At 36.6% G+C, this 24,021-nt stretch overlaps 1 protein-coding gene across 2 annotated transcripts; it reads left to right on the forward strand.

The window, feature by feature from the left end:
- The first annotated feature begins 9,802 nt into the window (after positions 1–9,802).
- On the forward strand, positions 9,803–21,573 carry LOC137732446 (glycerol-3-phosphate acyltransferase, chloroplastic). 2 transcript variants are annotated; one of them, XM_068471754.2, is made up of 13 exons: positions 9,803–10,336; positions 13,233–13,330; positions 14,539–14,625; positions 14,784–14,881; positions 16,545–16,602; positions 17,124–17,225; positions 17,311–17,393; positions 17,491–17,601; positions 18,966–19,044; positions 19,800–19,919; positions 19,988–20,101; positions 20,770–20,949; positions 21,259–21,573. In XM_068471754.2, the coding sequence occupies exons 1-12, from the start codon at positions 10,033–10,035 to the stop codon at positions 20,902–20,904; spliced, it is 1,389 nt and encodes a 462-aa protein (XP_068327855.2). In that variant the 5' UTR covers positions 9,803–10,032; the 3' UTR covers positions 20,905–20,949; positions 21,259–21,573. The 2 variants fall into 2 exon arrangements, with proteins under 2 accessions (XP_068327855.2, XP_068327856.2); XM_068471755.2 differs by having other exon boundaries at positions 9,879–10,336; positions 17,332–17,393.
- Positions 21,574–24,021: the final 2,448 nt, after the last annotated feature.

The following is a 24,021-nucleotide window of genomic DNA, read 5'->3' on the forward strand; positions in this document are numbered from 1 at the left end:
GATGTTTCACTTATGGTCAAATAGGGCATAAAGCTATAAATTGTCCTCATAATCAGCAGAGGACCCAACAACCTTCTTTGCCACCACCAGTGTTGATCCAGCAAGTTCCAGGGTCTGGTAGTTATGGTCAGATGTGTCGTGGTAGTGCTTACCATTATCAGGGTGACGCTGTTCCTTATGCTTCAGGGCAGTATTAGTATTTCCAGGATCCTTATTATCAGAGTGAGTATCCTCAATATTCTGGAGGTTATACGCCGTATCCTCCCATTCCAGCTGGTGGATCTCAGCGGTACCAAGGAGAACAGCCCCAGTAAATAGAGATTGCTTCCAGTAGTGCAGGATTTTCGAGGCAACTTGGTCAACCAAGTCAAGGCTGTGGTGTGCAGGGGCGAAATAATCAAGCTAGTAGAGGTCGTAGGGGACGACAACAAGCCTAGGGACGTATTAACAATATCTCTCTGTAAGATGCTCAGAATCATCTGGACTTGATCATGGGTACGTTAAACATTCTTGGTCACTTTGCTAGAGTTTTAATTGATTGTGGTGCTACGTATTCTGTCATTTCTCATACATTTGCTCAAGTGACGCAACCTCATCCTACACCTCTAGGGTATGATTTAGAGTTTGCTATGCCTAAAGAGGAGAGATGTTATGTTGATTGTGTATATCCAGGATGTCCAGTGATTGTGGAAGATATAGTTATACCAGTTAACCTTATCCCGTTAGATATTGTTGATTTTGATGTGATTTTGGGCACAGATTGTTTACATTATAATCGTGCCAATATAGATTGCTACGGGAAAACAATTACTTTCCATCGTCCTGGATTACCTGAGGTTACTTTTGTGGGTGAGCAAAGTGGGGTGACGCATGGCGTTATTTCTGCTGTGAGAGCAAAAAGGTTATTATCAAAAGGTTACCAGGGATATATAGCTCATGTGGTGTTGAATGATGTTGCTCCTAGTAGTGTGGAGGATGTAAAAATAGTCAGGCATTTTCCTAATGTATTCCTTGATGATTTACCTGGATTGCCACTAGACCGAGATGTGGAATTCACTATTGATTTGCTTCTAGGTACGGATCTTATATCTTTAACTCCTTATCGAATGGCTCCTGCTGAATTGAGGGAATTGAAGATTCAGTTGTAAGAATTAGTTGATAAATGTTTTATTTGGCCTAGTACTTCACCCTAGGGAGCTCCAGTGTTATTTGTGATGAAGAAAGACGGGACTTTGAGGCTATGCATTGATTATAGGCAATTGAATCGAGTAACAATTAAAAACCGTTATCCATTGCCGCGTATAGATGATTTATTTGATCAGCTTCAAGGTGCCTATGTATTTTCTAAGATTGATTTGAGGTCTGGTCACTATCAGTTGAAGATTAAAAGTGAGGATGTTCCTAAGACGGCTTTTAGGACTCGATATAGTCATTATGAGTTTCTTGTGATACCATTCGGATTAACTAATGCACCTGCAGCTTTTATGGATTTGATAAATCAAGTATTCCAGCCATATTTAAACAGGTTTGTCATTGTCTTTATTGATGATATTCTGGTATACTCTAAGTCTAAATCAGAGCATGTTCGACATCCCAATTTGGTGTTGAAGAGATTGAGGGAACACCAATTGTATGCTAAGTTTAGCAAATGCCAATTTTGGTTAGATCAAGTGGCATTTTTGGGACATGTTATATCTGTCTAAGGTATTCTGGTAGATCTTCAAAAGGTAGCAGCCATTGAGAATTGTGAGCAGCCACGAACCGTCACGGAGGTACGGACTTTCCTTGGTCTAGCAGGTTATTATCGACAATTTGTTAAAGATTTTTCAGTTATTGCATTACCACTAACGAGATTGACAAGGAAAGATATTAAATCTGACTAGGATGATAATTGTGAGTGGAGCTTTCAGCAGTTGAAGTATTGTCTCACTCATGCACCTATTTTGGCGCTCCCAAATGATAGCTGTAATTTCAAAATCTACAGTGACACTTCCTTGAATTGTCTGGGTTGTGTGTTGATGCAGCATGGTAGGGTGATTGCTAATGCTTCACGACAATTAAAGCCTCATGAGATGAATTATCCTACTCATGATCTGGAATTAGCAGCCATTATCTTTGCTTTGAAGATTTGAAGACATTATCTTTATGGTGAAAAATGTAAGATTTATACGGATCATAAAAGTCTCTAGTATCTTTTTACTTAGAAAGATCTTAATCTTTGACAGCAAAGGTGGATTAAGTTGCTAAGTGATTATGATTGCACAATTTAGTATCACCCTGGTTGTGCAAATGTGGTGGATGATGCACTTAGTAAGAAGACTTCAGTTAGACTTAATGCTTTATATGCTTGTCATATTCCTCTTTTTGCTGATTTAAGGTTCACTGGAATAAAGTTAGGGGTGGAAGCTTGAGAAGAAGCTTTACTTGCTAATTTCCAAGTTAGACCAATTTTAATTGATCGTGTGCTCAAGGCTCAGATGAATGATGAAGAAATCCAGGTGTTAATTGAAGCAAGAAGTCAAGGGAAAAAGAAAGATCTCAAAGTTCGGGAGACTGATGGCATGCTTATGTAGGAGAACAGAATGTACGTGCCGAATAATGCAGAATTAAAGAAAGAAATTTTGGACGAAGCGCACTGTTCGACTTATGCAATGCATCCTGGAGGTATTAAAATGTATCATACCATTCAACCATTTTATTATTGAGGGTATGAAAAGAGAAATTGCTGAGTATGTGAGTAGGTGTGCCATTTGTCAACAAGTTAAAGCTGAAAGGAAGAAGCCTTTTGGGTTGATGTAGCCACTTCCCGTTCCACAGTGGAAATGGGAAAACATTACTATGGATTTTGTGTACAAGCTTCCTCGTACACATAATGGTTATGACGGCATTTGGGTGATAGTTGATCGGCTTACTAAGTCAACACATTTTATTTCAGTGAGGGAGAAGTATTCTTTAAGCCGATTAGCTGAATTATTTATATCGACGATTGTGAAGTATCATGGAGTTCCAGTTAGTATTGTCTCGGATCGTGATCCCAGGTTTACTTCTAAGTTCTGGGTAGCATTTTAAGAAGCTCTTGGTTCGAGATTACTTTATAGTACATCAAATCATCCTCAGACAGATGGATAATCAAAGATGACTATTCAAACGTTAGAGGATATGCTGAGATCTTCAGTTTTACTGTTTAGTGACCCTTGGCATAAGCGGTTGGATTTGATGGAATTTTCCTATAACAATAGTTTTCATTCAAGTATTGGTATGACACCATTTGAGGCACTTTATGGCAAGTTTTGTCGTGCACCTTTGTGTTGGTTAGAGGTTGGCGAGAGAGTTTTAGAGGGCCCTAAGATAGTGGAGAAGACTACTCAGAATATTCAGATGATTAAATTTAACCTGAAAGCAACCTAGGATCGACAGAAGAGCTTAGCAGATAAACATGCCACTGACAGGGTGTATAAAGTGGGTGATTGGGTATTTTTAAAGCTTTCATCGTGGAGAGGTGTGGTACGGTTCAGGAAGAAAGGTAAGCTAAGTCCTAGGTACATCGGACCATATGTGATTACCGAGAGAGTCGGTGAAATTGCTTACAGGCTTGAGTTGCTTCCAGAGTTGTCTAAAGTGCATGATGTGTTCCATGTTTCCATGCTTCGTCATTATGTTTCAGATCCGTCACATGTGATACCTCCTTAACCTTTGGAAATTAATCCAGATTTGACTTATGATGAAGAGCCAACGACTATTCTGGAATGGAAAGATAAGGTTATGAGAAATAAGACCGTGCGTTTAGTGAAAGTTTTGTGGAGGAATCACTCAGTGGAGGAAGCTACCTAGGAGACAGAGGAGCGTATGAAAGAGATGTATCCACGCTTGTTTTATGATTACTAGTGGTTTGTTTGTTGTTGTTGTGTAATTTCGGCGATGAAATTTTCTTAAGGGGGTATGTTGTGACAACCCGTCCCAAAATACAATCTATTTTATCTTTGCTAGCGTAGAATGATGATTTTGCTCTTGAACGTTGTGTGGTGTTATATAGTTTAATCTTTGGATGTGGACCAAATATGTTAAGTCTTAATGGTTTGGACCCAATTAGAACTTAGATTTTCTTTGTTTTTGGTTGGCTGCAACCTGGACCATACACTCATACACATACATTAACCCATTGACCCTCTCTCTCCCCTTCCCTCTCGGATTTTCTTCCATTTCCGTACAACTGTACATACAACTCTCAAACTAACCCTTGCATGCACGGATCGACGTCGATGAGGTTGTTTTTATGTTCCTTGTGAGCCCATGAGCTCATCCATATAGTTAGTTGGACTTGAAGACTTCATTTACTCGAGAACCAGAAAACCCCGATGAGGTCCACTATTCAACCATCGTGATTGAAGAGGTTTTGTCGAGTTTGGAAGTGTTATAGAGCTTTAGAACTTCTTCTCGAAGCTTAGGGAAGAATTTTGGAAGGTTTTGGACGTTATGAAGCTTGAGTTTGACAAGTTGCAGAGATGGGCGGATTATCGTGATTTTTCCGACGAGATCCCATGAGTTTTAGGACCTAAAAATGGTGAGGTTTTGCCCCTCTCATCCTAAGCTTCATTTTGGTTTAAATTTCGTGAAGTTTGGTTCAAAAATGAAGAAGATATGACACTTAGAAGGTTTTCCAGTTTTCGACAACGCAGACGCCGGCCGGCCACTGCTCCAGCGAGGATCATCGGAGAAGACGAAGAATATTCCGTCAACTTTGATGGAATATACTAACGTCGTCAGGTATATTTCATTTTTGGATGGAATATTCCCTAACGCCGTTAGGGTTTCCGTACGTATGCCAGGCATGTGCCTACGCATGGGCGGCACGTGGGTAGTCGGAAAATTTTTCTAAAAATATAGAGATGTTCGTGGTGTTGAGTAGATCACGTTGGTATATTCAAACGCCTCATTTGAGCATTGTATGAGAAGCTATTATCTAGTTTTGTTTATGTGCTTTAAATTAACATTTATATAGTTGTTTCGCATATAGTGAAACATATCGTCAAGACGAGCGCAGTCAATCAAGGCTTAGGGGCTACGACCCTTCCACATACTAATGAGTGGGCTTTTGCTTTTCCGTATATACCTATATACTTGAGATTTTTCCCAGAAAATCGATTTAAATGAAATTATGTTTAGAAATGCCATGCATATTGAGTTATACGTAGATCATCATTGAATTAATATAGTATGCATAATTATGATTTGACACTGTGGACGCTCAGGTAAGTACCAGGTGAGTTGTAGATTGTTTATGTAAATTGATGATTATGTGAGATGTGTTGAGAGCTCATAAACCTACACCACGGTGTTAGTGCTCCTGTATGTGGTTAGGGCACAGTCATTTACGTGATGTTCACCTCCCGCACTATGCGCTCACCTTGGATCCAAGTTAGGTGCACAGTCCTGTTTTATAAACCACTATAGGTGGTTCCGACTCGTAGGTGACCTGCAATTATTCGCACAATCTTCATGTGATCGTAGCACTTGAGCGTATTTATTTACACCTAGTCCTGTCGTACAGACCACTTTAGGTGGTTCTGACTCGTGTGTGATGTGTTACAAACTAGCACTCAAATTAAACCCTCTTATTGACAATTGTAGTAAAGATGTAAGTAGGGATCATTCTAGGCCGGGGATTAGGAGGGATTGCTAATCTACTCTAAATTGACTTAAAAACACAAAACTTGACTTAAAAATACTTAACTAGACTTATATGACTCAAAACAAACTAAAAAGACTCAAAACAGCACAAAACAATCAAATAGACTCAAACTAGACTCTAAAGGGTGATTTGGACGAATTCTCACTTAACTTCGACTCAAAACACTTAAAAACGCAAGTTTTGATAGATTCTAACTAATTTGACACAACAAAGTAAAGGGGATTGGGTTTTTGACGAATTTAAAGTAAAAACAAGTAACTTAAAGACTTAAACAAAGTTGAAATTGGGTGAATGGATGGGTGCTAGGCTAGCTAGAGGGTTCTTTTCCACACATGACACACTTGCATACAAATCAATTTCCAGTTGCTTTTTCAATAAACCATGAACCTCAACACCCCAGATTAACCGTGAACAACACTAATTAACCCTCAGATTTTCCTTAAGTCATTGAATTGGATGGGATACGCATCGGCAACCAAATTATTCTTCAAAAGTTCCCTACATGAACAACATAATAGAGATACAATCAAAGGTCATTAAGCTTTGTGAAAATCATAAGTATTGACAAGGCATTCGTAACTATGAACAACATGATACTCCTGCTAGGAAGTTACTTAACACGATTGTGACTAACAACCTCCACTACTTATGAATATAAGTTCATAATGATTAGGTGAAACTCCCTTATATTCTAGCATCAAATTCATGCATGCAAACTAAGTACGCATCCTTAATAAACATACACGAATAAGTTATCAATCAAGCATTTAAGTAAATTATATTCACGATTTATGAAATCATAACTGGAAGTAATCAATTCATATTGCAAATATAATCATGGTTTCAAAGTCTCTTCTAGCCAACATGAAATTAGTTCCTCATGTTCACAGCAAAACAAAGAAAACTTAAATTAAACATTGAAAACAAAAGATGGATTACACCTAAGAACGCTCCAACAATCCAATCTTGAATGGAGCACGTCCTAGGGTCCTCCTTCTTTTTTGCTGCGGCACAAGGTGTGGGTAAAGGTTTGAGTGATGAATTGTATGAAAGAATGGTTGCAAGGTTGAATGGTAATGAATGGATCCCCTAAAAGCTACGGCAATGCTCTTATTTATATGGGAAGGAAAGAGCACGGCTGGGAATTAAATTGGGAAAGGTTTAAGATTCCAAATCCTCCAAGAAAAAGGTAATAAATCAAAATCCCAAGAGAAAAGGGAAGGAAATCTGCGGCAAGCCTAGAAAGAAAGGGAAAAGGGGATGCCTTGAACGGCAAGGAAGGGAAAGGAAGGGAAAGGCTGCGGCATCCCTCTTTGACTGGGATTAGGGCTTCTAGAACTTATATTTAAGTGTCCTAAATTAATTAGGAACCCTTCTTGCAGCTGAGAAACAAGTAGGAAAAGATTACGATTGACTAAGTCAAAATAAGGAAGTTTGACTTATGTTTCCTTCTTTGTAGCTAATTCCTTTTCTTCCAAGTCTTGAATTAATTTCTTTCATCTCTTTAGCAGATTCTTAACCTTTCTTGAACTTCAATTTTGTCCATCCACCTTGCTCCATGCATGTGCTATCCATTCCAAGCCCAAAACTGCTACAAAATGCTCCAAATTGCACTTTCTTGCTACTTTAGCCCTTTGGACCTACAAACACATGAAAATAGCTTAAAATACTAAAATAACTAGGAACTAACAATATAAATGCAAGAAAACAAGCTAACTAAATCGCATAAATATGCTCCTATTAGTGTGCAGGTATATTTGTTGAGATGTGGATTTGAGCCGTACAGGTCACGTTAGGTGACTCCGGTTAGATGGATGAGCTCTAGAATTAGCCGTACAGGTCAGGTTAGGTGACTCCGACTGACATATCATTTGGCATTGATTTATATCACCTGGCTTACATATTTTTATGCTGAGATATCCGACATGGCATATTTGTGAATTGTACTATTCTGAGTATGGTTGTGATATAGATATGTATTCTATGTTCTGGGAAATTATATAGGTTTTACGCGTGAGGGGTTACTATCTTTGATAATTGAAATGATTTTGAAAAGCTTTGTTTTTGCCCATCCACACTTTCTGTTTTGCGCCCCTTCAGGTTCTAGTTAGGAGTGCTTTTTGGTGGCTTGCGAGGAATCCACGGCAGCTCTAACAGATTATCACCATTGTAGGATTACCTTGGGTGTTGTATAATTAGTATTCGTCTTGTTGGACTGCAATTAGGCTACTTATGCTCTGGTTGTGAATTCACACTTAGTTCGTCTTGCACTTATTCTTACCTAGTGCTCTAGTTAGTTTGGTTTTTATTTATTCGCATTTCTATTATTATTATTGCTTCCGCACTGTGTACATGGCTATGTCACCCTCGCGTGATGGGCAGTACGCCTTGATTTTAGTCAGTGTGTGTCATAAATTTACACCCACGCCAAATGAAAATGTACCAACATTAAATGAAAACGTATCAACGTCAAACAAAAACGTACCAACCCCGAATTAAAACGTACCCAATTATAAACTATATTAAAATGAATATTCATCTTTATGGAATGTTTAAAAATATGTTTGATTCATACACAATGCTCTAGATAGTCTTGTTCTTTGGTAGATAAGTCTTTGGAATAACTTCTAGTTGATCAAAGATAAATCCTTATTATTGTAGATAATGCTAAATAATAACAATAAATCATATAATTTTGAATTAACAAAAAGACTATTGTCCATTAATTAACGACTCTTTCTATAAAAATAAAATAAATAAAATAAAATAAATTAAAGTAATTTAAACTTTTACATTGTTAACGACTCTTTCTATAAAAAAATAATTAATTAAAGTAATTCCTCATTATTATGACAAAAAGTAATAAAACTTATGTTTTGAAAACAAACGTACCATAAATTCAAATGTACCAAGAAGCTAAATGTACCAAAAATTCAAATGTACGAAGTAACTAAATGTACCATTATAATCAAACGTACCAATATAACCAAACGTACCTAACAACGAGTTTTGTTACATTCTATTTAATTTACTAAAATTAATATTTTAATAAAAATTAAAAAAAAAATCTTAAATCATCATAATAAGAGATGCATAAAAATAGGAGGAAAAAAGGGAATACTAACGTGTATAGACTTCTAATGAAATAAAATTAAAGTACCAAAATTGTAGGGAAAATGTTTAATCAAATTTGCAAGAGGAATAGATGTTTAATCTATAATATTAAAAAACGAGACGTCTATATCAAAACGTCCCAAGTTTTATTCACTAACCTTTCAAGTTTAACCTTAAATAAATAAATAAGAAAATAAAAACCAATGTTTCTATCTCTAACCCAATGATCCAAAATCTAGCGCACCACTCCACCCCTCCATTATTTTAGGCAAAACAAACTGCTATCCCATTGGAATTCTCCTCCGACCTGGAAAACACTTCTTGCAATGTCTCCTTCAATACATCAATCAATAAGCACTCAATAAGCAGACCAAATGGTATCACCAATTTATAGTTTTTAGAGATGGAAAATATGATGTATGATAAGAAGCTGAGGGTGCCCAAAGTAACATATCATATGAATGCTTTTTTTCCAAGCAGAAGCTGCTCCAGTGCTGCATCTATTGCTTTTCTCCATGGAAGCTCCTTCACTGGGGAATGTATGGCTTCCCGTAACTTCTCCTTCACAAAAGTGGTTTTGATTTGCGGCTTTTGGTTTTTTTTTTTTTTTTTTGGTTCTCCAAATTGTGCTGTGGATGAAACTACTTTTACACGACTTGGATTAAAATTATATTACTAGATATGGTCTTGATAATTTATCCCTAAAATTTCCAATAAATAATCCCAATTGAAAATTTTGTAGCCCATGGTCGTTCGTGATCTTGATAGAATTTTTTATTGTCACTTGGGTGGGTTTCGTCGGAAATAATGGAGAAATGCAGTGATGTGCTAGGTTTTGAGTTATTGGGTGCAGAAATAAAAACACTAATGTTTATTTTCTTATTGTTATTTATTTAAAGGCAAATTTGGAAGTTTAATAGAGAAAATTTTTTAGTTGGATGTTAAGATAAAATAATTGGTTCAAATAAAATTTTCCGTTCCTCTTCAATCCACCCTTTTGAATCAGCCACGTGTCCGGATAGCTTCCGCTGGTGTCACTCTTCCCCCAATCCAAAGCCTCCTCCACCATTCTCCCACCATTGGCGTTGTTGGAAAGCACGTGATCGTATATTAGCTTTGCCCATCCCCGTCCAATCCCTCACTCTGCAGAAAACTGAAACTCACAGATCGATCATATCCTCCGCCTCTCTCTCTCTCTCTCTCTCTCTCTCTCTCTCCTCTCTCTTGCTATGTTTACCCTCTCCGCGACGCCATCCACCACATTCCTCTCGCCTAGGGTTTCGCCGTCGTCCCTTTCCTCCTCCTCCCCCTCCGCTGCTTCTTGTTCGTCACTGTCGTCGTCTTCTCAGCTGTGCTTGGTGTCTGTGAGACGGCAGAGCTCTGCCTGTCCTTGCTTGTTTTCCTCCTTGAAGGTCAGTGCCATGGCCGAGCTGGTGAAGGACACGGAGTCGTCGTCTTTGTCGCCCATTCAGAGTGCAGAGAGGACGGAGACTAACCATTCTCGCACCTTTCTCAATGCGACCACTGAACAAGGTGACAGCTCTTCGCCTTTTCTTTGTATGGTTTCTCAGAAAATGCAAGAAAGTGAATACTTTTTTCTTGAATTGAAATGTTGCCTTTCTTGAATTGAAATTGGTTCTCATTTTTGTTTACATGGCTGACTTAAATTCCTAGGGTGAGAACTCTTCTGCATTTTCTCTGTTTGGTTCCTCAGAAAATGCAAGAAAGTGAATGCTCATATTTTTTTTTCTTGAATTGAAATGTTGCCTTTCTTGACTGTTAAAATGAAATTGGTTCTCAATTTGTTTTTTGGCTGACTTTAATTTTTATTTTGATATTTACATGAATTATGGGCTGTTTTTGTTCCATTTTTTGTTTGAATGGTAGTTTATGCGAATCTTGATCTTCACGTTGCATTTCCTTATTCTCAAAATGGAATCCTGAAAGGACTCCCCTTTTTATTACAAAGGGTCGGGTGGGAAGTTGGTCTCTTTTTTCTAGTCATTCATTGCATTTCCTTTTGTTTCCCAGAAAAGAATAGTATGAACGCTTTCCCCTACTTTTCTTTTCACTCTTCTTCTTTTAAGTTTGCCGTAAGAGCTGAGTATTTCACTTGTTAGTCAAAAGAATTTTCTTCTCTCAACTTGGAAGTGATTAAAGTTTCAAATTTTATTCATACTGCAGCCTTCCAATCTAGTAACATGGTCGATACAGAAGCCCATATCGCTGCCCAATACTTGACCTTTTCCTGCACCTTCTCCACTTCCGACCCCCCCAGCATCTTCAAAAATCCGTTGATTTCTTTCTAACCAACTCTAGCCTTAAATGAGTGGAATTCTTGATAGCTTGTTTTCAATTTTTAGGAAATGTTGAGCAAAAAGTTCATGTTGAAGTATTCCTATTTATGTTAAGGGAGCCGATTGTTGTCAGGCATGTCTTTTTTCACAAGGATGTACAGTGTTCATTTTTCGATCCTTAAAATTATGTGGATTTTACTGGTTAGCATTAGCACCCAATATAGAATGCAATATAAAAATATTTAGATACGTTATTTGGGTTTATGAAGTGTACAAATTAGATACCCATCTTTATGTAACTATTGGGCCTCAGTCTGTACTATGCACTAGGGCATGATACTTTAGCCAGGGGTTGGTGTATACAAGACTTATTTCTGTATATATAAGTGAATCTAGTTATATATGGAGCTGTAGACCAAAACGATTACAAGATTGGACAAGCTAGAGAATAAGGACAAGGATGGAAGGTATTTTATTGGATATAGTTGTTACTTTAAGGTTCTAACTTCTGAGTAATGCTTTCCCCAAATGTATATGCCATAAAGTATATTTTGAAATTTTGTTTTAAGCCTTCTCTTTAAAATATCATGTTTTAAGGAAAACTGTTTTCTCTTGAAATGAGTAAAAAATATTAACAAAATTGTCCATTTTCGAAAAGTGACCTACCTAGTGTATTCAAACAACAATAAAAAACAGAGAACAAATGAAGAACAATGAAAGTTATGACAAGTCTATGGAATCTGAGTATGAACCTAAAAGTACACCATACTTTGAATACCTTATTTCTTTATACAAATTTATTAAAAGGTATGGGTTTTCATTAGGTATGAGTTGTCAACATCACGTCGAAGTTGTTCAATGGTTATTGCTCCTTGTTTCTGTGTTAAACACTGTTTTCAGTGTTGTTTTTTTTTATAGATTGTACCCCTCATACCCATTGTTTCAAGTGTCTGCCTTTGGAAGCCAGATTTTTTTTGGACTAGTTATTATGATAAGATCTACTTACTCAACAACTTCATCCGTTCCAAGTCCATGGTAGGTAGGTACCCATCAATGCATGCTACAATAAACGAAATGGGTTCTGTACCTATATAAATTTGTAATAATTCAAAGAATTGTGCAAGGACTTAAAACTGAACTTGGATGCATCAAATGGTTGGCTTTCTCATCATGGGATTGCATTTCATGTAGGTACAATTCTTGCGGGGTATGCGTTATTAACTTTTGATAGTTTAAGAGCACTTTTTGCTTGGTTTATAAGACCTGTCAAGTTGCCCTACCTTTATTGTTGTTCACACTCATTGTAAAGTTCCTATACTTATTGCCCCCCCATGGAAACCAAAAGAGAAACAAAAAATGAAAGAAAAGACAGATTACTATTAGACAAAGCATGGATAAATAGACAGAACATGGTACATAGTGGCGGATAGGACCAATGGTGCAAGAGGTGGTCAAGTTGAAGGACCACATGAACTAAAAAAGGGTTGGAGGACTAAATTGTAACTCATGGACAAGTTCAGGGACCGTTGCTCATAATAACCTTTACTATTATGATAGCTATTTGATTGGATTGCTAATCTTTGTAGGTATGGACCACTGAACCCTGTGGTTGGATAGTGTTTGAGTCCTTCCTATTAGTGGGACCATTACAGTTCCAACTCCTAATAGCCTAAGATTGTCCTCAAATTTACAATGCAATATCACTGGGACTATGGTCCCAATGTCAGTTTTTCTTTTTTTCGTTTTTCCACTGCCCTCGTTATTTTTACTAACCGCTTTATAAACATAACCTCTGATGTCATTGATTGCATGCTCTGATATGTACTTCAAATGTTCTGTGTCTTCTTATTCAAGTTCCTTGAAGGTTATATTTTTGTTTTTCTTGCTTGTATCCTTGTATTGTAGTTGAATAATTCATCTATATTGTTTTCCTGTTCCGTTGAACGAAACTTAAAATTTTTTGTCAACATTGGGAAGGAAATTGCAACTAGACCTAGAGCTAGTTTGTCATTAACTGCAGCTTTCTTAATGAAAAAACACACTATTTTTTAAGCAGCTTTTCTTTACATTATTAATGTTCTCCTGTTTATTGATGCTAGTTTTCTTGACTTGTTTGAAATGTTCATCTGTAGAGCTGTTGTCTGTAATAAGGAAGGAAACAGAAGTTGGCAGGCTTCCCTCAACTATTGCATCACGAATGGAAGAATTATATCAGAATTATAAAAATGCTGTAAACTTTTATTCCTAATCTCGTGTTGTACTGTACATAGTTAGATCTACTTCTTATATTTCTATTTTGAATTTACTTGATATCCGTAAACGTTTTGGCTCAAATCTCATCTGAAAGTAATTTGTGTATCAAATGTGTGCGTCTGTAAATTTAATTTTTTTTTTTTTTTAATGGTTTTAGCATTCAAAATTGCTAAAAGAAGAAGATTTAGTATTTTCTTCTCAAAATAGAATTTTTTTTAGTATGTATAGCTGTAGCCATATTATTTAGAGACGACAAAACTGGTAATAAAATTTCATACATTCGTACAACCTTGAACTTCCTGTTATTTACATATATCCTAATCTTGGCTTTGCTAATGAGTAGGAATTAAAAATCTGTGAGATAGACATTTTGTGGTTCAAGGCCTACATTTTTACTGGAAATGTTGATACTAATTGAGTGGGACCCAATCTTTACTTACTACCACTTAACGTGACCATGGTACTTACAGATAGTGAGTAACTAAGAGAATAACAAAGAGTCAATCACTAGCTAGCACGAGATAAATGTGCCTTAGTTGTTTAAGGTCAAAAGAAAACGTGACTTATTTTTTTATAGGAAATCTGAACCATTTACACGAACAAATAAGCCACAGTGTGACCATTGTGTATGGATCTAGAACTTGTGTCATGGTTATTTTATTACAAGCTTCCATAATAACTCATCTAAGGGTATTTTGAAACTTATATTTGTTATGCTTCACTGGTTAAAACTCATCTAAGGGTATTGATCCTCTTTGACTAAAGTGGATTTTATACACACACACACACACACACACACACTCTTCTGTGTGTGTGTGTGGGAGAATGTTGGGGGGGGGGGGGGGGGGGTGTTCTCTATATATGGATGCCAGGTGCCGTATTTTTCCTTAATTAGCGGACGTGAAATTATGTGTTCATTAAAATGTCAATTGTCTGTCAGTAACGTTGAGCTGTAAGTATATGGGTAGCTTCAGGAAAGCGAGATCACAATCAGCTTTAATTATTCAAGCACATGCCAATCTGCTTTGATTTTCTAGTGTTTTTGTATATCTGGATTTTATTTGCGTATAACGGTCTGAGGACTTCATGTTCAATTATTAGATCGTATATGAATGGCTTGTATGCATTAGATGCCCTAGAAGTAATTTATTTTGTGATCGTATATGAATGGCTATAATTATTCAGATTCTTCAAAGTGGAAATCCCAAGGCAGATGAGATTGTGTTGTCAAATATGACTGCTGTATTGGATCGTGTATTCTTGGATATAGAGGTAAGATTGGGTTTTATATGTGTTATCACACAGCTGCCTTAGTTGCTGATGTGGGTTTGACACAGATAGGAAACCAAATTATCCGTTTGTTTTCTTGTATATTTGATTTGTTTTATTTTATTTTATTTTGCCTATATGATAGACCAATAATTTTTCAGGACCCATTTGTCTTCTCACCATATCACAAAGCAATGCGAGTGCCTTTTGATTACTACATGTTTGGTCAATACTATATCCGTCCTTTAGTTGATTTCAGGTAACTTGGACAACTTCTATCCTATTACCATCATCCGCTACTTTGATGTAAATAAAGTGAAAGCAGATGCATTTATTCTTGTTGTCTATTTTTGCTAAATTTGAATGGACATGCCAAGTATTATTTCATGAAGTTCATTGGAACCTTAAAACTGACAGGGTCATGGGTTATTTGTCTATCTGACGTGCTATCATCGTATCATTCAGCATGAGATTAAAATCATTTATTTTGATTTATGAGAGAATCCTTTATATATTAGTTGTATTGGCAATTTTAAATATTCTGATTTTTAATTGTTAATACAAAAATGTAAAGATCTTTTTAACCGAAACCTTTTTGTATTGAAGACTCTGGAAATGTGAATGGTTCATCAGTCCTCGAGTCCAACTAGCAGTTGGATGGATTGAAAATAACATGACAGTATTTGAGAAAGTAAAAAAAATGTTATTTGTGGAACATTGTAATATTTATATTGTAATTAGAGCATTGGATCAACTGGTTGATAACAATAAAAAAAATGCATAAAGGAATAAGAACCTATGTGTCATTCATTTTCAGAAATGGGTGTGTTAGATTCAGTTGCCTGTATAAATTACATTTGCACAAATAGAGAATGCAAAAGTTGGGATCATTGTTTCTAACACCTTGTAGTTCTGGCTTAAGAATCTTTAGAAATGGAAATGTGAGCATGTGGCATGTTTATGTATTCAGTTTGGATACTTAGTTTTTCCGAAATCCAGTGTGGTTGATCAATGAACTGTCCTTACTTTCAATCCATCGTAATTGATTTGGAAGGATAAGGTACCATGTAAGGTACATGTGTGCCAATTTGGGTAGTTGCTCAAGGGTGGGTGAGTACTACTTATAATGCTCTGTACATGGGGTTGAGTGTTTTCTTTTTCCTGCTAAGCGTATTATTTGTAAAAGCTTGCAAGGATATTGATTATCTATTCCTATATTGCCCCATTGTAAATAGATCCAGCATACACTCTTTGAGGAGCAAGACTGAGCTGACTATTCTGGCTTCTTCCTGTACATGTTGAGAAGCATTGCGCCTTTAGTGGGTTTAAGGAAGAAGTTTTGTAGAATGCTTTATGTTAATATGGAGGACGAGGTGTTAGGAGTTTAGGAGAGGGCAGCTTTTGACTTCTCTGTGGGCATTGGTAAATACAGAGATAATTTTTTTTCCCTTCATCATGGAGAATGGGGATCCATAGTTGGGTGATTATCGCTTGCATTATGATTGGGTAAGGGAAACGTGTAGTACGGTGAACTCTGATTTTATAGCTCTGGAGAGTGATATTTTTTTTTTCTCTCTTTTTTGACAGTTAGACTTCTAATCCGCTGCTGTTTTTATATCTTCCCTTTTCTGGCTTGTTTAATGAAGTAAATAAATGAAATTTATAACTTTTCATTTTGTATTTTTTTATGCTGAATTCTTCGCTGCGTTTTGAAATAAATTTACACCAAGTATTATAATGGACTAGAGAAATGCAATGTTACCATTAAACCATTAAGGGTGTCCATTTATTAGAAAAAGATTTTTCAAAAACTTGTTCACAGAGAATACTCACATGAAGAAACAAAAAAATTGCTGGCGACTCAGCGTTTTCTTTCTTCTGTGCTATTTCTTTATCCTAAATTCTGATGATTATTTGTGCAGAAACTCATATGTTGGCAATCTTTCCATTTTCTATGAAATTGAAGAGAAGCTTCATCAGGTGCCTTTTCTCAGTATTCAGCTTATTTTCTTTGTGGGGTTAACAACTATACATTGCTGAATTGTGGAACACTTTCTTTCTAGAAGCAAAGTTACACTGACTTTCCTCCCTGTTTCGTTGTTACAACTTACAAAGTTATATAGTGGCCTCCGATGTGCATTCATGTAAATGCATGTTTGGCAGCCCAAGTTTAGGATTGGACATATGTATGTTGAAGTATTTTAGAAAACTATGTCAGAGAGGACATGATAACTGATAAGAACTGATGGTCTGAAGGGTTCCTACAAGCCAGTTGCATGGACTATCAAAATAATGACTATTTTATAGTAGAATGCAATACAAATGCTATAACTTTGTCTTGGTGCTGTATATCACAATTTCAGTCGACCAGTAGTTGTCTCGAGCTTTTTCGTATATGATTTTTGTGGTTCTGTGGTAGTACTATGCAGATGCCATATCATCTTGATTGGTTTACACTTGGAGATGACTTGTAATGTAATGCTTTTGGATTATGCATGCAGGGTCACAACATTTTTTTGATATCAAACCACCAAACTGAAGCAGATCCAGCTGTCATTGCCTTGTTGCTTGAATCAACAAACCGACATCTTGCTGAGAAAATGGTGAATTGCAATGTTCTGTCTTCATTCTAACCGTAAATTGGATGCATACACTATTTTGTGCACTTATAACTGTTTGCATAACCAGTTTTTAGACTTGGTACTACAGACCTACATAGCAGGAGATAGGGTTGTGACAGATCCTCTTTGTAAGCCTTTCAGCATGGGGAGGTACTTGTGAATTCTTGAATAATGTTATGCAATTGGTATGCATCTCTATGCTTAAATGATGAAATCCTCACCATTTTTTCTTTTAATATTATCACAGGAATCTGATATGTGTGTACTCCAAAAAGCACATGAATGATGATCCTGAGCTTGCTGATATGAAAAGAAAAGCAAACACCCGGAGTTTGAAGGAAATGGCATTGCTATTGAGGTACCGCAATTATTTTATTTGTCTATGCATGGTCAAAGTTGGTTTGTTATTAATAACAGCTCTTCTTATTTCTGCTCATCAAGGTCTGAGAGTGTTACTACCATGTCAGGTCCTGTGCAGAAAGCTTTTTTCCCCTCCTTTTTCCTTCTGCATTGTTTTTCTGTTCTTGGAAAACCCTGATCTCTTCCTCTTTCATATCTTTTTTTCTGTTTTATTTGCTCTTACCTATTGTTGTTTTCTTGTCTCATTGAACCCTATTAAGCACTACACATCTCAGAACTAACCAATTTGTTTAAAGTGAATTTTGTTTTTGTGAAACGTAGCTAGTAACAAACTGGGGATTGAGGATACTCAAAATGGAGGTGCGTACTTTGGGTCGAGGATACTACTAAAAGCGAGAAACAATTCATTTTAGGTGCTAGACCGAGAGAGAATGGCTCGTTGGTGCCTAGGATTGGAAATTTCACTAGATTCGATGTATGTTGAAGGAAGAAATGGATGCCAACTTCTAAAGCTTGTTGAAGTTGAAGGTAGAAGATGCATTGTCATGAAGGAAGCTTGTTATTTCCAGTTGTACCCTTTATGTGGGGATTTGAAGGGATACGTTTCCTTCTTTACTAATCCATCTTGTACCTTTGAACTTGAACAAAATATGTAAGTTGGCATCTATTTCTTCATTCAACTTCATGAATCTAGTGAGTTAGCCAATCCAGTCCAGTCGTAGAGACAAAATTAGGAGTGAAGGTTCAACATTGTAACAAATGCTTACCTTCAGGTCTCTGCTGGTGGTATATTTGCTAATTGGGGTGGGGGGATGGTTTCTCTAATTTCAGTTAGTGGTAAAGGAATAATCTGCATTTAATCACAATATTAGTGGACTTTCCACTGTTTCTGTAATTTTATTATTTTCTGCAATAAAATTTGTTTCTCTTTAAAAAAAAAAAAGGTCTAAGTGGAATTTCTTATGTCTCTGTTTGTTCTTGTATTATTTTTTTTCTAGGACACATCATGCATGTTTGTTGTGTTTTTGCTAATCAAAATACCAAAGAGGTCGGCATAGGATTCAAAGAGAATCAGTGCTAGTGATTCTCTCAAGAGAGATCACACGGGGACGTAGGAAAAGTTAGCCATCTCGATAATAATTTTCTTGTGATTGTTTGAGGCGATGTTTAGTTTATTGTTTCCTCATACTCACATATCATCATCCAAGCTGTTTGCATAACATTATAGTCCATCGAAAAGCAAGATCAAGTAAGGGATTAAAATTTAACAATTTTCTTTTCTAAATAATAGACTCTTTTAATGTAATGAATTTGTTTATATATGTTTCTTCATACAGCCTTCTAATTGAACATGTTTTATAGGGGCGGATCACAAATTGTATGGATTGCACCTAGTGGTGGAAGGGACCGGCCAGATCCTGCAACAGGAGAGTGGTACCCAGTAAGCTCTTTCAACTTCATCATGTACGAGATGATTGAGAAGGAAATCATGGATTTCATGATCATTGTTTAATATTTTTTAAATTTTTTTTAGCTTTCTTTTTGTAAAATGTTTTGATCCGGATAGAACAGTCAATGTTCAGGTGATGATTTTTATTTTGCAATTGTCCCTATAGTGTTGCCACATGAGGTTTTAAAGTTGCATCTATATGTTCTAGTTGTATTGTGAATTTAGGTTAAGCAAACCTGACAGCATAGATGTAAAATCAAAGGAGTTATTTGGTTCATCATGGATAGAATAGGGACTCGAGTTCTAGAGGAAAGCATAAATAGATTGAGGATGATTTTGAAATATAATCCACCATTTTCTGTCTTTTGAAATAAATTACTGTTCTAATAATTTACTAAATTTGACATAAACTTAGTTGTATTTAATTGAGCAGTTGGGCTTGCCTAAAAACGAAGATAGGCTACAATTTGAGATCACGTTGACATACTGTTCCTATAACCAAGAATTGACCAATATAGATATACATCCACCTATCTTGATAAGGATTTTGAGTTGGTGGTGCAATGACTTCATACTGACAACTAACAAGTCTTAACACATAGACATAACATACATGCAAACACGTAGAGATAAGTACAATTGTTTTCTTCATGATGCAATTAACTTCATACTGATATAAGTTGGTCGGGCACCTTTTGATAGAGATAAGTACAAGTGTTGTCTTCATACTGACATAAATTGGTCAGGCACCTTTTGATGCTGCTTCACTGGACAATCTGAGAAGGCTTGGTGAACATTCTGCTGCTCCAGGGCATATATATCCCTTAGCATTATTGTGTCACAACATCATGCCTCCTCCACCCCAGGTTCGTCGTCTCTGTTTTGGTGGTTCCTGTAGTGCTACTTTTCCGCTTTAGTGACAATTTTTTTTCAGGTAGAAAAAGAAATTGGAGAAAAGAGAATGATCTCCTTCCATGGTACTGGATTATCAGTTGCACCAAAAATCACCTTCTCTGATATTACTGCTTCCTGTCAAAATTCTGAAGAGGTTGGTGCCATATACAATGTCTTTCAACTCCCTGGTTGATTTGGATGGTTCCTGTTATATTCTTCGTGATCTTTAACATTGTTCTGCAATGAAAGCTCGTGTGTAAATATATTCTTGATCTGAGGATTACTACTGCATTTTAAATCATGTCATGTTACCAACTGCTGAGTAGTGTGGAAAAACTTGTTCCGCCTATCTAGTTTGGTGATTAACATTAGCATTTAACTAATACTGTCATTTCCTTGGTCAACAATGATGTAACGACTAGTGCACAGCTGGAATAGATTGGTGAACTGTATCCAAAAGTAGTTTAATGTAGGGGTATAATATATATATATAAAATATGTTCATCCATATGACAAAAAGTCTTGAAAGCTACTGTTCAAGGACCTGGAAAGTCATTTTCATTGATTTCTAATTGTTAGAGTAAAACACCTTTGTTCCCTGAATTTTCATTGATTTCTATAGTTCCGGGAGTTCAAAATGTTTTTGAAACTGGCTAACTGACACGGTTACTATGAGGACCAGACGTTTTGAAGTTCAGGGCTCAAAGTGCCACATTGGTCAAAGTTCTGGGTGCAGATTTGATATCTACTCTAAATGTTCTTTAAACTTCACCATTTTTCTCTTAGATTGTTTCTAAGTATTCTGGCTGTTGTATGTTGCAGGCTAGGGAGGTATACGCACAGGCTCTGTATGATATTGTTACTGAACAGTACAATGTGCTCAAATCTGCTATACATTATGAACAAGGACTAAACGCATCCACTCCAAATATTTCTTTGTCCCAACCATGGAGTTAGTCCGTCTTTAAGCAGATTGCCTTCCTACTTTGCTTTCATAATCAGGTATCTATTTTGATTTTCTGTAGTTACCAGTTGTGTGACTACTTAAACGCTTCTAAAAAGCTTTTCACTCTTAATGTGTAAATTAATTGAATACAGTGAAATAACGTTGTGGCTGGTTTTTAAATGAAAATAAAGGTTGACTGGAAGACGTGTTTTACAGGGTTCAAGTGTATCTTGTGCGTGAAAATCCGAATAAAGAATCTAGAAAACGATAGAAGTGTTTTTGTTACCGGTTGAAAATGATATTTGCGCTCTTGGCACATTGATGATCGTTCTCTTTTGGTAACTAGATTTGATTGAATCTCGCAGGTTAGGACCTTACCTTAATTTTGAAACTCCTGACCGAAGGTTGACTGGGAACTTCAACACAAGTATGCACTGTGCCAACAAGATCTAATTGAAGCTGATGATCAATGTAAGCTCAAAACCATCTGGAATTGATGGATTCTTTTTGTGCATATGGTTTTTCAGCAAGAGCTGATTTCTTCTGGAAACGAAGCTATCTCGCAAGGGTTCAGTTTTAGGTGTATACTGTACAGATGAAGCCAGTTGTTGACTAGCCATGTAAATCGAATCTCAATTCGTTTCTAGTAATAGATGTTACAATCAATTTCTTTTCTCCAACACCTGAGAGAAGTCTTAAATTTTATGGCAGTAACTACTTGAATGTGAAGGATCTAGGGTTGCCCCTCTCCTAGCAGCCAAAGCTTCAACATCTCTTTCCTCAATGACGAAAGTAACATGAGAAAGAAAACACATACCTATCACGGTTTATTTTGTTCAGAAAAAAAAAAACCCTTTTGGATGCTCACTCACTATGCGTTCCTATGTGATGGAATGACCAAATAAAAACAACAAACTCTTATCCTACTAGGTAGGGTCGACCGTATAATCCTAAAATACCACTTTGCTCGCTTTTCGTCAAGTCTTCCATTAGATTCAAGTACTTTATGTCTAGAATCTCTTTCCAATAGGGGTGGGCACGGTTTGGTTCGGTGCAGTTTTGAAGCCAAAATCTAAATGAAACCAAACTGTTTGGTTCGGTTCGGTGCGGTTTCAGTTTGGTTTTTAAGAAAGAAATGTACATTTTAAAATATACACCTATCTACACATAAGACGGTCTCATTTTCTACACAATACATTAATTAATGAACGCATGTTAACAATGAGTACATTGAGTGAGGATGTTTTGATAATCTATTTCTATCTAAAATTAGGACAATATATGCACAAACAAACCTGCAACAACTACATATGCAGCAAGCAAACTTGATGCAAGCAAACATGCAGCAAATGATGAATGATGAATGATGATATTCTAGTGTGGTTGAGTAGATACTAAATGTATGGAACTCTAACAAACAACCAATTAAAACATGACACTTTATATGGACATCTAATTAAATATTTATTAGTATTTGTGGTTTGGTTTCGGTTTCGGTGGGGTTTTCAAAAGCCAAAACCGAAACCAAACCATTCCCTACAATGCGGTTTAATTTCAAAACTGCAAAACTAAACCTTTCAGTGCGGTCCGATTTGGTTTGTGTATTGGTTTTGGTTTTTAGTTCCAAGTGCCGACCCCTACTTTCCAAGTCTTCCTAGGTCTTTCTCTACTCCTTTTGCCCTGAGTCTGTCTCATAATCACATCTTCTTAGGAGGCAGTAAATGCGAAGCTTAACCTTTGGCGGGAAGTGTTGGAATCTAAAGGACTTCGCCTAAGTAGGTCAAAGACTAAGTAGATGGAGTGCAAGCTCAGTGGGAACATAGTATAAATGAGATAGGGTGAGGATTGGAGATCAAGAAGTACCAAAGAGTGAATATTTTTGCTATCTTGGATCTATATTGCAAAAGAACAGGGAATTGGAGGGAGACCTCAGTCATAGAATACAAGCTAGATGGATGAAGTGAAAGAGTGCATCAGGTGTATTGTGCGACGGTCGTATGTCAAAGCTCAAGGAAAATTTGTATAGGACGACAATAAGGCTAGCAATGCTTTATGACACGGAATGTTGGGCTGTGAAGTATTAACACGTACACAAAATGAGTGTAAAAGAGATGAGAATGCTTCGTTGGATGTGTGGGCATACAAGGAAGGACAAGATTTGGAATGAGGATATCTGAGGTAAGTTAGGAGTAGCCGAAATTGAAGATAAGATGAGAGAGAATCGGTTAAGGTGGTTTGGCCATGTGAAACAAAGACTTACAGATGCTCTGGCTAGAAGATTCGATTATGAGACAAAGGCTCAAGGCCAAAAGGGTAGGGGAAGACTTGGAAAGACACTCTAAGAAAACACCTGGACTGCTTGGATCTAACAGAAGACATGACACAAAATTGAGCGCAATGGCCTTCTAGGATTCATATAATCGACCCCATTTGGTGGGATAAGGCTTTGTTGTTGTTGTTCCTTTCAATTGCAACCACTCCTACTTTACCTTGAATATCCTCGTTCTTAATCATGTCATTTCTTGTGCTCCTATGTGTCCAACGAAGCATTCTCACCTCTGCTACAATCATTTTTTGCATGTGTTTTTTATGCTTCACCGTCCAATATTATGTGCCATGAAGCATTAATGATCTTGTTGTCGTCCCATAAAATTTTCTCTTGAGCTTTTGTGACATACATTGATCACATAGCACACCCTATACACTCTTCCACTTCATCCATCTAGCTTGTATCCTATGGTTGAGATCTCCATCAAATTCTCTGTTCTTTTGCAATATAGATCTAATATAACAAAAGAGCTCACTCTTTGGTACTCCCTGTTCTCCAATCCTCACGCCTATCTCATTTGGACCTCCCCCTGAACTGCACTCAATATACTCTATCTTTGACCTATTTAAGTGAAGACCTTTAGATTCCAGTACATCCCACCAAAGATTAAATGCATTTACTCTTGTGTTTCATCTATCAACATTATATCATCTGCAAAAAGCATACACGGATATCATCTTGAATATAAGGCAATAACTCATCCATTACTAATGCGAAAAGGGAACGCCTTAAAACTGAGTCTTGGTGTAACCATATGGTGATGGAAAACTTTCAATTTATCCTTCATGAGTTCTTATTG

This window comes from Pyrus communis, chromosome 16 (genome assembly GCF_041283825.1).
Source record: "Pyrus communis isolate YQ-2024b chromosome 16, ASM4128382v1, whole genome shotgun sequence".
Taxonomy (NCBI): Eukaryota; Viridiplantae; Streptophyta; class Magnoliopsida; order Rosales; family Rosaceae; genus Pyrus; species Pyrus communis.

What these genes read in the sequence shown, in the direction of transcription:
- LOC137732446 (XM_068471754.2), top strand. Translation starts at nt 10,033, where the DNA reads ATGTTTACCCTCTCCGCGACGCCATCCACCACATTCCTCTCGCCTAGG. An exon ending in GACATCTTGCTGAGAAAATG is followed by an intron (nt 17,226 to 17,310) that starts GTGAATTGCAAT and finishes TTGCATAACCAG; the next exon opens with TTTTTAGACTTGGTACTACA. An exon ending in CCTGTCAAAATTCTGAAGAG is followed by an intron (nt 20,102 to 20,769) that starts GTTGGTGCCATA and finishes TGTATGTTGCAG; the next exon opens with GCTAGGGAGGTATACGCACA.